The 14,558-nt window shown below is 47.4% G+C and overlaps 1 protein-coding gene across 1 annotated transcript; it reads left to right on the top strand.

Moving 5' to 3' along the window:
- LOC109835260 (actin cytoskeleton-regulatory complex protein PAN1-like) lies at positions 11,597-13,120 on the top strand. Its single transcript, XM_020403243.1, has 3 exons — positions 11,597-11,735; positions 11,810-11,887; positions 11,985-13,120. Exons 1-3 carry the CDS (start codon positions 11,597-11,599, stop codon positions 13,118-13,120), a joined length of 1,353 nt encoding a protein of 450 aa, XP_020258832.1.

Raw genomic sequence — 14,558 nt, 5'->3', positions numbered from 1 at the left:
CAGTTTTCTGTTCAGTTTTTTGCTGTTATATATCTGTATTATTCCAGATTTAACCACAGGCGCCAACAAACATCACATTGTGCCTCGTGCATGTGCGCGTAAAGAAACTTTGCACTCCACGTTGCACATCTAGTTTTGATAACACTGATCTGAGGTTTCTAAAGTGCGCACGTTTTCTTGTTTGGTGACATTTACTATGAGAAGGTTGCTATGCAAGCGCATTGGGATCCAAGGTCAGTGGCATTTGTCTGTTCTGTGTGATGTACTTGATGCTTTGGCATATAGAGGAAAATGACCTGAACCTTGGATGGTTGTTTGTACGCTGTAGGTGAAGTACTTATAACTTAACTAGCACTGAAATGGACATACGAATACCATAGATTTCAGACAGAGATAATTTGAAAGCAATACATAAAGTAAATTACAAGGAGACAAGGAAATTCATGCCTCAAATAATTCACCAACGTTTAGCAGAGTTTGTGCTACAAAACATATAACATATGAACCTTTACATCTTATTGGATTGGATTATACATCAAGTGTTTCAAATAATAGAGGAACAGTCAATAGAAGATCCACTTCAGAATCTGAGGTTCCACAACCCTCAACCAGGAACTGCTCACTCTTCCACAATGTCCTCCTCTGCAATTGAGTGATCTTAGTTTATAAAATCTCTGTAATCAAACATAGTAGTCAATATGCGTCAACCTGTTGCCATTCAACGAGGACAAATACTCAAGTGGTCTTGTATAACACTGGACAATCAGATAAGCGTTTTAGTTATGAAACTTCCAAGTAATATGCACTGGCAAGGTCCTTTGGCAAAGATAAGCATTTTAGTACATCTACCGTCTTGCTTCTTTTGCTTTTTCATTCAGATTATTGATCCAAAATCCACTCTAAAGACTTGGAGCAACGGGGACATGAGAGTTATGATGAACGCAATGCATGTTGTATTCTCCAGTTCCGAAACAATTTTGGTCATTAGGACGGGTAAAATCACATCCCTTCTTCAAAAACATCAACTGGGATATGCTCGCACAAAAGAAGGTTATTTAGCCGAACATGAGTTCATGATCGCTTGAGATGATATTGTTGTGCGCAGCAGAAATTTCGGCAGAGTTTCTGGTGCACAATAAGAGAGAAATATCGATAAGAATTCTTGTTTCTCAAAGGGAACAAGAATCTGAAGCCTAATATCCCATCAAAGTGGGATATTTGCTCTTCCTCTCGTCAGCTCTAGGACTGTGCGTCGAGGGATCCTAAAAAACTATTACAATGGCCACAAACTCAAACAAACAATTTTACGTGGTTCGGCAAACTGCCTACGTCCACGGGGCAAGGAGGGGGAGATCTACTATTATAGAGAAAAAGAATACAAATGGGTTTACAACTCTCACAATCTAAACCCTCAAATAGGCTCATTGCTTTTCTTCACAAGAAAAGGTCAGCCTCCAAATACTTTTTCTCTCTTCACAAAACCCAAGACAGCCACCTCTCTCTCTCCGCACTGTAGCCGCCAAAAGACCCTGCACCCCCTCAATTTTCTCTCTGCCTTGCTCCTGTTCCGCAGCCGTCAACCCTTCCGTGCACGCTGCCAACGAACAAGAGAGAAAACACTTGGCCGTAATTAATTTCACGCTCTCCCCTACTTGCTCGCACGAAACCCTAGAATAGTTAGAGAATTTATAGGCTGATAGCAATCGGGTGGGCCTCACATTCATGTGCTCTATCTTCTCACGCGGAAAGGGAAACAGCCGAAACACAATGCTCTCGTTCACGTGCTCTCCCTGCAGTTGAAGAATTGTTTCACACACGTGAGTGGGTGGGCCCCCATGTTTGCTCACAATTCTCCACCTCGGTGAAGTTTTCACAAAACTGAGCCGACACCAACCAAACTAAATGTCTCACTTGTTGTGTCCAGTACACCGTGAAATAATTCACGACAACAGACTCAATCCATAACAAGTCGAGACCCAAACGGGAGTGCGAACACTCACCCAAATATCGGTATCAACTCACCAAATCGATCTCACCCCCATCCAATCCAAACCCGGCTGCATCATAAAGACTGCCTACGTATCCTCTTACCCAAGGAATCAAGCCGAACGTAGTTCACCCAAATGGCCGCGAACGACATCAATCCAATAGAAGAGTTCGCAACCCTTCTCCAATATCATCAACTCTGCGGATGATAGCACCTCCAATGGCCTCAAACACCTCTACCTGAGGTGAACCAATGGTCATATCCAAACTGCATCTATCAGCTGCACTCGAGTCAAAACCCAACTCATCATCTGCATCCGAATCCAAATGACTTCCACGTTGTGTCACCTCAGCTGGAATCCCAACCAATGCAGAATGACTTGGAGTATGTGAGAAAATCCCCACCTAATGTGGAGTAGCATCAGTCTCCACCTGTTGCGATACCTCTAAGGTCTGTCCAAAACTCTCCACCTGCTGAGAGTCAATTAGCTCCCTCATCGAAGCCTCAACCAAAGTGACACTATCAGACCAAACATCCAACGGAGTTTTACCTCCAATCACAGCAGTTGATAACTCTTTAATAGGATGACCCAAATATGTCGAAGCCTCTATCCAGAAACTCTTCTGCAGACCATTGCTTGACATCAAACACCGATCCTCCTCCAGTAAGGTACGGTTCTCCAAATTTGTCACCCTATCTAGCTGCCCCAAGATTTCCTTTCCAACGAAGTGTCTCGAAATGCCGTGAGCTCGGCTCCAATACAGAAACAGGTCCATCTTGTACCTCCCACCAGAATGGAGTACCTTCACCTTTCTGTCTATTACACACTTCTTCAATCTGTTAGAGACTACTAGGACTTTCCAAGCCCCAAATGCCGCAGTCTAGTCGAATCAACAGAAGTCGTCAGCTCTCCACCTGCCACTATACCTCCAGTCAAGTAATACAGGTTATTTCTCCTGACGCCCTTCATCAAAATACGAGAGTCTCTCGCAATCTCGAGAACCATGTCCTCAACACGAACCTTCAGACCCTCTCCAACCAAAGCTCCAATCGAGATCAAGTTCTTCCTCAAAGAAGGAACATATCTCACATCGTTTAACTCTCTAACAGTCCCGTCAAACATCTTTATGCGAATTCTTCCTATCCCAAGGATCTGGCATGCACGGTTATCAGCCATGTACACCACACCACTATCCACCAGCTTCTCAAAACTGGAGAACCATTCCCTTCTAGGGCACACATGATAGGTCGCACCACTATCCAACATCCATTCAGATTCCTCCGAATAGCTATCTGTAGGACTGATAGAAAGCGAATAAATAGAAGAGTCAGAATTATTACCATCCGATACGATGTTTGCTTCTGATGATGGTTGCTTCCCTTTTCCCTTCTTCTTATTCTTCATCCATTCGTCGAGCTTTGGGCAGTCTTTCTTCCAATGACCAGTCTCCTTGCACCAAGCACACTGATCTTTTCCAATTGTAGGATGCCCTACTCTAGACTGTGACTTCCAATTCTTCCGGTTTGGATTCTTCCCTCTTGCGACTAACGCCTCTGCTACCGACTCAGTCGAATTCTCCTTATCCTTCTTCCGAAGCTGATAATTCACCAATGCAGCAGTGACCTCACTATACGAAAGTGATGCCTTCCCATTAATCAGAGTAAGAACGAAGGTCTCATATTCCTCGTCGGGCAAGGAACTCAACAACAGCAACGCCTTGTCCTCATCTTCAATCTTGACATCCACATTCGCCAAATCCGCAAGAAGCTTTGTGTAGTGGTTCATGTGATCTCTAATGGAGGTTCCCTTCTTTAACTGGAAACGATAAAGTTTCCTCTTCAAATGAAAGCGATTTTCCACACTCTTGGTCAAATACTTGCTTTCGAGAATCTCCCAAATCTTCTTTGCAGAAGTCTCATTCATCACATCATATTTTAGATCTTGAGTTAAACAAGATCTAATCACACCACACGCCGTTCGATTCATCTTCTTCCAAACCTTCTCTTCAACGTCATCTGGCTTGCCATCTAACTCTAATGTATCCTCCAAATTCTGCGCCCTCGCATCTCCATAATCTAAAATTGTTTGTGCCATTAAACTTCTCCACATCTATCTTCATAGAGTGGATATTCAAACTCTGAATGGTCTTCACACCAGAAGCACCACCCTCGACACCCGAAACACCTTCTTTCCCCGACATCTTACGCACCAACGAATAAAGAATAGATCCAAAACTGAAAGATAGAGTCTTTACCAAAAGATCCTACCTTTATCACCAACGAAGTCCTAAACGGGCCTCCAAATTGATCTACTCCTCCAACCAAACCCTAGATCTGGAATCTGGGCTCTGATACCACTTGTTGTGCGCAGCGAAAATTTTGGCAGAGTTTCTGGTGCACAATAAGAGAGAAAGATCGATAAGAATTCTTGTTTCTCAAAGGGAACAAGAATCTGAAGCCTAATATCCCATCAAAGTGGGATATTTGCTCTTCCTCTCGTCAGCTCTAGGACTGCGTGTCGAGGGATCCTAAAAAACTATTACAATGGCCACAAACTCAAACAAACAATTTTACGTGGTTCGGTAAACTGCCTACGTCCACGGGGCAAGGAGGGGGAGATCTACTATTATAGAGAAAAAGAATACAAATGGGTTTACAACTCTCATAATCTAAACCCTCAAATAGGCTCCTTGCTTTTCTTCACAAGAAAATGTCAGCCTCCAAATACTTTTTCTCTCTTCACAAAACCCAAGACAGCCACCTCTCTCTCTCCGCACTGTAGCCGCCAAAAGACCCTGCACCCCCTCAATTCTCTCTCTGCCTTGCTCCTGTTCCGCAGCCGTCAACCCTTCCGTGCACGCTGCCAACGAACAAGAGAGAAAACACTTGGCCGCAATTAATTTCACGCTCTCCCCTACTTGCTCGCACGAAACCCTAGAATAGTTAGAGAATTTATAGGCTGATAGCAATCGGGTGGGCCTCACATTCATGTGCTTTATCTTCTCACGCGGAAAGGGAAACAACTGAAACACAATGCTCTCGTTCACGTGCTCTCCCTGCAGTTGAAGAATTGTTTCACCCACGTGAGTGGGTGGGCCCCCATGTTTGCTCACAGATATCTGTTTGATGTAGGATGCATTCATTCCTTCAACAGAATGTGAAGATGACACGAGTTGCTTTGCGTGCCATCATGAATGAATTCCAGTAAATGGTCAAATTCATGCATCATCTAATGATGATTATGAATACACAACTGATTCAGGCAGTATAAGCTGCTCCAGTGCCCCTTACAGTTATGATGATGATGAAGATGTACAAATACTTTTCTTTGAATCTTATTTATGTATTTTTTTGGCTTCCTGATTGACTTCTAGTCTGCACCACATATCTCTATTCAACTGGATGATGACTGTGGTGTTGGTTTGGGTGTAGACCAAACCTGCAGGCGAGCTTGAGACGATGGTGAGGAGCTTCAGGCGAGGAGCTCCAGGCAAGGATGAAGCTCAAGCGAGATCGACGTAGATCCACAGGAGAGCTCATGAGCGTGTGAGGTCCAGAAGCAGGCGAGCTCGTGGCAAGCGAGCTCGAGCGAGATCAAGAGGCAGTCAGGTGGGGTCGACATCGGGCGAGCTCGTGGTCGACAAGTTCAGGCGAGCTCGGGGTTGAAGCAGGCGACTTCATGCATGCGAGGAACTTCTTCAGGCGAGGTTGGGGGGGTTCTTCAGGCGAGCTCAAGCGTGGAATCCAGGCGGGGTCGGCGCTCCAGGCTGTCGACAGCTATCGCCAGCTGTAGCTAGGGTTCCCTTATAAAAGGGAACCCATAGCTCCTTCCTCATAGCTTCTTCTTGCGTTTTTTCTTCCATGCGGCAACGACCCTTTTGAGCTCCGATTTTTTCCAGCGCTCATCAATTGTTGAGGGGAGAAATTAAAGGGGGTGGCTAGTGATTCTTTTTCTCCATCTCTCTTAGAATTAGAGGGGAGATTTAAGAGAGCGGGGGGGGGTCCTTTTCCCAGCTCTCAAAGATTGAGGGGGTATTTAAGAAGAAGGAAATCGTACTGTAGCTATAGTAATGATTATATTTATCGAGAGATCTTAAGTTTGAGATCTGTTCTTACATTGTGATTTCTTGTTGATTAATAAACAATTAATTGTGTGGCTCCCGAGAACGTAGGTAAGTTTACCGAACCTCGTAAATCTTGGTGTACTTTTTTTTATACTATGTTTCTGTTGTTTTAGGGGTTTAGCATAGCCCCGGGTTTATCCCAATAACTTGTATCAAAGCCTGAAACAATTTAGAGGGAGTCGGATTCAAGTGAGAGCGATGGCCACAGATGAAGAAAATGTGAGATTAGAGAAGTTTGATAGATTAGATTCCAGATTCTGGAAAATACAGATAGAGGATTATCTGTATCAGAAAAATCTGTATCAACCTCTCTCAGGGAAAAAGTCGGAGGGTATGAAGGAAGAAGATTGGAATCTTCTAGACAGAAAGGCCCTCGGGGTTATTCGTTTGACGTTAATCCGCAATGTTGCTTTTAACATTGCAAAGAAAAAGATCACGGTGAGTCTTATGGCAGCACTCTCAAACATGTATGAGAAGCCATCAGCCTCAAAAAAATTTATTTGATGAGACGGTTATTCAATCTGCGAATGACGGAAGGTGCATCGGTAGCACATTATCTCAATGAACTCAATACAGTCACGACCTAATTGAGTTCAGTTGATATTGAGTTTGATAAAGAAGTACGAACATTGATCCTTTTATCTTCTCTACCAGAAAGCTGGAATACTACAATCACAACTGTGAGTAGCTCATCGAGAAGCAATAAGTTGAAGTTCGATGACGTTCGTGATCTGGTTCTCAATGAGGAAATTCGACGGAGAGAGTCGGGTGAAGTTATAACCTCTTCAGTATTACATACAGAGTCAAGAGATCAAAATTCAACTAGAAGAAATAGATCAGAGGACAGGAGGTCCAAATCCAGGAATCCCAGCAGCTCAAAAGCTATCGAATGTTGGAAGTATGGGAAAACCGGGCACTACAAGAATCAGTACAAGAGTGCACAGAAGGAGTGGGAGGCAAGAGCAGATACAAATGTTGCTTCCACCTCAGGAGGAGATGATGCATTGATATGCTCTTTGGAGAGCAAGGAGGAGTCTTGGGTGTTGGACTCTGGAGCATCATTCCATGCTACTTCTCAGAAAGAATTCCTAGAGAAGTATATCCCCAGAAACCTTGGAAATGTATACCTTATTGATGATCAACCGTGTGCCATTATTGGCAAAGGTGTAGTGAAGATTAAGTTGAATGGGTCAGTATGGGAGCTGAAGGATGTCAGACATATTTCCGACCTGAAAATAAACTTAATCTCGGTAAGCCAGCTGGCTAGTAAATGCTACACTATGACTTTCTATGGTGATGATTGAATGATTTCAAAAGGCGCAATGATAATTACCCGAGGCAAGAAGACTGGTACCTTGTATATGACAGCAGGTGCACATTGTTTGATCTCAGTTGCGGGAGGCGACAAGACTTCAAGGTTGTGGTAATAGAGACTCAGTCATATGAGTGAGAAGGGGATGAAGATTATGCACACAAAGGGAAAACTCCCAGGTTTACAATCAGTAGAGATAGATATGTGTGAAGAATGCATACTTGGAAAAGCAGAAGAGAGTTAGCTTTCAGACAAGTGGCAGAACTCCTAGGATGAATAAGGTAGAGCTCGTTCACTCAGATGTTTGGGGACCAACAACCACCGTATCCGTTGGTGGGAAACACTACTTCGTGACTTTTATCGATGATCACTATCAGAAAATGTGTGTCTACTTTCTAAAGCATAAGTCAGAAGTATTTGATGTTTTCAAGAGATGAAAAGTCATGATCGAGAATGAGACTGGTCTCAGAATAAAGAAACTCAAAATAGACAATGGTGGTGAGTATGAAGATATCAGATTCAAGAAATTCTGCTATGAGTACGGGATTGGAATATAGAGAACCGTGCCCGACACGCCTCACCACAATGGTGTAGCTGAGTGCATGAATAGAACGTTGACAGAGAGAGCCAGAAGCATCCGTATACAGTCAGGTCTACCGAAGCAATTCTGGGCAGAAGTGGTCAAATAACAGCTTACTTGATTAACCGAGATCCATCGGTTCCATTAGAGAACAGAATATCAGAGGAGGTATGGTGTGGAAAGGAGGTAAACCTCTCACATCTCAAAATTTTCAGTTGTATAGCTTATGTGCATATTAGTGATCAAGGCAGGAATAAGCTTGATCCTAAGTCCAAGAAATGTACTTTCATCAGTTATGGTGAAGATGAGTTCGGTTACCGCATTTGGGATAACGAAAACAAGAAAGTGATTAGGAGCAGAGATATGATATTCAATGAGAAGATGATATATAAGGACATGCACAAGACAGATGATTCAGAGAATGAGTCAACATTTATAGATATAGATGATACCCCGAGTAACCTCTGGGAAGAACCCAATGCAGAAGATCCTCAGCCAGAAGAGCCCGTTGGACAGAACGGTGCGCAGGAGCCCGACGCACCAGCTCCGATATTAAGGAGATCTACTCGTCCTCCTGTGCCTAATAGCATGTATGGTGTAAATTTGATTTCCCGAAAATAGGGAGTGTTCGTTTATATTAATAAGAAAGCTTATTACAAACTAATAATCAAATGGTTACAACAGAAGCAAAGGGAATGCCCTCTTTGTTTTGTGTGGGGACTTTAGGTGGCTATAGGACGCTTCGCTCGATGCTCGTGTCGAGTTTGCTTCCCTTGGACCGTTCGATCGAAGTTGCTGGAGAGCTTCAGTTCGTAGTAGAAGCTCGAATCGATGGAGTTCGGGTCTGCTTAGTTCACCGGCGGTCGGAGCTCAGAACTAGGCAGTGTTGTTGTAATGCAAGGGTCTGCTAACAGCTTGGTCTCAATTACTTTTCTCCAAGTTTTGCGACCTCTCTTCCAGTGTGATGGAAGGGGCTTTTAAATGGAAGAAGGACAGCTTGACTACTCCTTGAATTATGGGATGTGACCATACATTGTTCGGAGACATCCCGCTGTTCCTTCGTACCGTCAGCGGTTATTCGAAGAGCTGTGCTCTGTATCACGTTTCGTAAGAGTGGGAAAGTCCCTCCTCGTATGCGTGACAACGGCTGTCAGATGCTTGCGTGGATCTGACCAAACACCGAGCGTCGGCTGTACTGACAGCCTGGAGGTTTGCAGGCGGATTCGACTTCGGACTCAGGCAGGCGAGTTGCGTGAAAGGCGAACTTCCGCTATTCCAACTGATCTCAACTCGTGCAAGCGAGTCGATTATTCAGGCGAATCTGGAACTGAGCACGTTTGATGACCATGCGGCTTAGGCAAGCGACTTCTTGTGGGCGAATTTCCTGTAGGCTTATCAGAGGTATTTTTTACCGTCTACAAGACCCCCTTCAAAGTTTTTAGACCTAAACTGGCTTGCGTGGGGTCTGGAATACTTTGAATGAAGAAAACTTCGGCGAAGCAAGTGCCTTTGGGTTTCTTTTAGGATTTTTAGCAAACCCTCAGCTATCAACGGGTTTGATGTGCCTTTACCAATCACCGTTTGAATCGGGCTAGCCATACTATTCCCCTCAGTATGATGAGTTGTTGAATAGTTTCTCTTAGGCTTAATGCTAAGATTTCTGCTCTAACCCTTAGCCGTCTGAGGCGTGGGCTTAACCGTTCAAGCGAGGTCATTCTATTGGCTTTGTCCGTAATTTTACCTTTAAGGGCGAATGAATCGTCAAGGCGAAATTAGTCTTTGGGAGCCAAATTTCGTGCGACTCGTGGGGTCGGGCCAAGTATTCGTAGGCGAGACCTCCCCTTTTTGGGGCGGAACCAGATTAGATGGGAGATGAGCCACGTGTTTGTCGATAGGACTTCGTGCTTCCCAGCTAAGGCGGCGCGGTCTCGTCGGGTCGTGGTGATCGTGACTTGACAACATGATGTCAGCTTCACGTGTCTCGCCCCACGATGCATCGTGGCCGTGGTTTTCGAACCCGGCCGTTAGATCAAGTCGTGGGTTTTGGTTCGGGTTTCGGGCTTTGACCGCCCCGTTCCCCTTTTCAATGGCTCTTTCGCAACTGTAGAACGAGTTATGAAGGACAATCTGGGCTGTCGATTTCGATCGCGGCCACGTCTCTTGAACGCGAGTGTCTCGCTTTGCAAGCCCTTTCGCCTTTAAATAGGTTTCGTCCTTTTCCCCTTTTTGAAAGTTACTGTGTGCGAAAATCTCTCAAAAGAGAAAGAATTCCCGCTTCGTTTCAATGGCACCAAAATCCAAGAGGTGTAAAGTGCAGGGAAAGGGCCCCGGACGCTACTCCGACCGCCTGTCCGCCGGTGTGACTGCCGATGTGTCTGAGGCGCGTTCGGGTAAGTTGAGAAAGTTTGCTTTAACGTTCTCGTGTTGGTCACCGCTGTCGTGCCAGGAAGATGAGTGTTGTTCATCTTGCCTTGGTGGGTTAGGCAATCCCCGTGATTTTGGTAAAACTGCCCCTTTTCAGGTGGATTTTACCTTCATCCGAGTTGGGCGATTCCGGCCTTTATAGGCGAGATTGGTCTCTATTAGGCGAGAGTGAACTCGTCTTCTGACAGGCGAGTTCGACTTTCGTCTAATAAAGGCGAACGTGGCCTGTGCAAGCGGGCCTCGTCATGTCTGGCGAATTTCGCTTCTTGACAAGCGGATCTGCATCTGCCTCCTGATTTTTCTTGACTTTGTTTTGCAGTGACCTCTTCCGACTGAGCCCTCCCAAAGGGCGGGGAAGATACGGCGAGTCTCTTAGGGATGTGCCGATGGCGGATTGCCCCACAGCTCTCTCACGCGGTGCTTTTCGATGGTTGGTGAATATTCAGCCGGGGTATCACATTCTACGCACTGGTTCTGTGTGCTATCTCGAGCCGTATATCCCCTGCAGGTTCGCCCGTCAGTTCGGGTACGACCAATTGTACGTGGGCAACGCCAATCCCCGCCTACACTTCGAAGGAGGACTGGTGGATGGAGCTCGGGGATGGTTCTGGACCCATGCCAGTGGTACCCAGGCTCATTTCGAATTACCTACGAAGGATCGTGATTTGCACCACACGCTCCTGTACTGCCGGTGGTATCGGGGCGCCAGTGCTAACCCCGCTGGTTTCTGGTTCCAGAGCTCATGTCTGGCGGAGCGCGATCGTCCTCTCAGGGGGGCTCTCCGTTCTTCAAGGCGAAGGGGCCATCAAACCGCTAGGGAGCTGTTCTCAGAGGATCCAGTGGAGGACCCTGAGAGTTTTGACGCTGGTTTAGACAAATCTGAGGCTCCCGAGGTTCGAGTTCCTCCTCTTGGTCCTTCGTTGGATGCCCCTGGCGAACCACGAGAATTTGAACACCTAAGATAGGTCCAGAGTCCGACAATTGGACAGATGGGGACACCTCTTCTGTCTCCGAGTAGCTCGCTTCTCTCGAAGCGTCAGCGGGAGGCAGCGACCGAGAGTTCCCGAGCGGAGGCGGCCAAGAAGGCCCGTCGTGATGAGACAGCGGAGACCGTCCGAGCGGCGGAGGGTCAGGAAAACGTTCCTCCGGTAAGCATCCCCGGAGCGGCGATGTCTGGGTCTGGAGCTGCACTGCCCGCCTCTTCTGCTGCATCGGGTGTAGTCCCGGCGACTTCGAAGGGCGCTTCTCCGCAGTCTGGCGTGAGGCCACCGACGGGAGTTCCAGCGGTTTCTGCGTCCGCATCAGGAGGTAGTCTTTGCAACAGTATCCTTGATCGCAACGTTGGTCTTACACCTTTTGACACTTGTATTGGGCCTATGCAGGTGTGGTTGAGAAAGTGATCTCCATTCCCTCTGACGAAGAGGAGGAGGCTGGGAATGAAGAGGGGCTTACAGGCTCAGGTGAGCGTAAGTTTTAACATTCCTCATTCTACCGTACCCCACTGTTAATAGGGTCCTTTTCGAGGGGCCTCCATTAACCCTCTTCGTGCATTCGTAGCTGATCCTGTCCAAGAGGCCGCTGGCAAAGAGGCTCTTCCCTCTTGGGCGAGTCGCTCGTCTAGTGAGACGAGTGAATCTGAGGAGGATGACGACGTCTCGATTCATGAGACGTTATCCAGTGAGGAAGAGGTGTTGGCTTGTGAGGATGCACCCGGCCAAATAGAGGGATCTCCTGCTCCTGCGGCAGTGTCGGCTGGGGATCTTTCATCAGTGCGAGAGTCTCCGCTTCAAAGGGAGACTTCTGCTCTGCAAGTGACCACTCCCTTGTCGGCGGCGGCCGTTGATGCTGTGACCGCTGCTCCGAGGGCGTCATTGGTCACACCAGCTTTGGCGGCGCCAATCCTTACTTCTATGGTTATGACCACTGGCACTTCAACTGGGATTTCATCCACGGCGGAGGAGGCCATCCTCTCTCCCTTGGAGCGTGAGCGAAGAAGGAGTGCGGCACGATCCTTGGCTGATTTCCAAGACACTCTAGCCGCATGCATCAGGCTTGCTTTGGAGGAGAATTGCCCTTTCGAGAGTTTCGAAGAGGATATCGACTACGTCGTGTGCTTCTTAATCAAGAGGCTTGGCCGGACTGTGGCGATGCCCTACTTCCAGCGTAAGGAGGAAGTGAAGGAAGCGGTGCAACGGTTGCTTGCTCTTCGCGCGAAGAGCTCCACTCTTGTGGATCTTGCAATCGACGAAGTCCGAGCAGCGGTGGAAGAACGCGATCGCCGTCTGGACAAGACCATGTCGCTGGAGGCGAGATTGTCAGCAGAGTTGGAGCAAGCCAAGGCTGAGGATGAACGAATGGCCTTCGAGCGACAGAAGGCCGATAACCGCGTCTCTCGCTTGTCTTCAGAGGTAGAGAATCTGAAGCAGGTTATAGCTAAGGCGCAAGACTCATTGGCCATTCAGGAGAAGGCTCGTGAACAGGCGGTCAAGGAGTTGGAAGGCATTGAATCTCGTCAGCAACTGACGGCTAACTCCGTCGAGGAAAAGGCTCGAGCCCATAAGGAGGTCAAAGAGACCGTCCGAGACTTGGCCTCGTGCACTAAGGAAGATCTTTGCCAGGAGATTCTGAGGAGGTTAGAACATCGCCATGCTAGCGAGATTCGTGAGGCGGAATTGCGATTGAAAGCTTTGTAATTTGCCCCTTTTCGTCTTTGATTGCCGGCTGTACTAGGATTTCTTTCTATGAATGAAACTATCCCTTTGTTTTTGGTTGCCAGTTGTATTAGGATTTCTTTCTATGAATGAAATTGTCCTTTCGTTTCTGGTTACCGTTACTTCTGTGCACGCTCCGCTCCTCTTCTAACATGCGTTAGCTAGAGTGTTAGTTGCAAGGGCGATCTTCAGCTGTCGGCGAGTCTCGGCCGTGAGCTTGTCTCCCCTGCGAGCGGACTTCATCCACAGGCGGATTTGGAATTTACTCAAATTTTAGAAGGGCAATCAATTTCGACCTGCGGGAATCTCAGCGGCGAATTCGCCGCCAGATGGGCTCCGCTTTCGGTTGGCCACGTATCGGTTTGTGCTTACATCAGCCGAGAGGATGTGGGCACGTAGCTCCGTATTGACTGCGGCGTAGTGGGGCCCTTCGTCCCTCGCGCCCGATCCGGGCCCTTACTGAAGATCGTGCCTTCAACTGTTTTAGCCTTGAACGGTCTAATCAAGTATTGAGTAACCGCCTAGGGTTCTTAGGGTATTTAACACCCTTACTCTCTATCAGGAGGATCTACAGTCTTTTCGTTGTCTTCCCCAGAGTAAACCCAGATTTCTTCTTCCTCATACCCCCGATGGCGCCGAAGGTGAAGAGGGTCGCTTCTAAGAAAAGGAAAGAACCGTCTTCTTCGGGCGCTGCTGAGGATGCCGCGGCCGAAGGTATCTTTTCGTTCAGACTCTCGTGTGGGCTGAACAGGTACTCTCCCCTTGACTCCTCTCTGTGTTGTTGTGTTTTGCAGATCGAGGGGAGGCGCCGGCTGCCAAGGAGCATGCGGCCGAGCCTATCCTGATTTCGGACGACGAATCCGAAGGTTTCCGCTGCTTCAGATCCTGCTCCCCAGCCGGGAGCCGAACCTTGCCTCGAAATTCCGCCCATCACGGCGCTCGCTCCGGGCCAAAAGTCTGTTCCCTCCGAGTCTCTGCCATGGCAGGCTCGCATTGAAGAGTTCGAGAGCGCTGTAAGACAGATAATTTCCCTTGTCGAACTCGGTATGGGTAGTTTTGACAGCTTCAGGCAGTCTCTCTATGATCGTGTGGCTGATTTGCGGCGATCGGGTGAAAATCGGCTCGCTACCCGTTGCATGCGTGAACTCCGTCTCTTGGAGCCACACATGATAGGATTAGAGACCTTGCTACGGGAAGGTCCAGAAGCCAACATGGAGTCTTGCTTGGCTCATGTAGGGCGTCAGGAAGCCCTGGAGCAGGAGACCCGTTCCAAAGAAATAGCGGATTTGGAGTCTATCGCCAACTTTTGGGTGGGTCAGCAGCATTTGCTAGAGGAGCAAATCATTGACCTCAATCGCACTATGGCTTTCCTGAGGGCCGAATTGGGACAGGCGGAGGCGAAGTGGAAGGGGCTCCAGTC

The sequence above is a fragment of the Asparagus officinalis genome, chromosome 3 (assembly GCF_001876935.1).
Source record: "Asparagus officinalis chromosome 3, Aspof.V1, whole genome shotgun sequence".
Classification (NCBI taxonomy): Eukaryota; Viridiplantae; Streptophyta; class Magnoliopsida; order Asparagales; family Asparagaceae; genus Asparagus; species Asparagus officinalis.
Note: the sequence above shows the minus strand (reverse complement) of the source record. Positions and strands in the feature narration are given on the sequence as shown.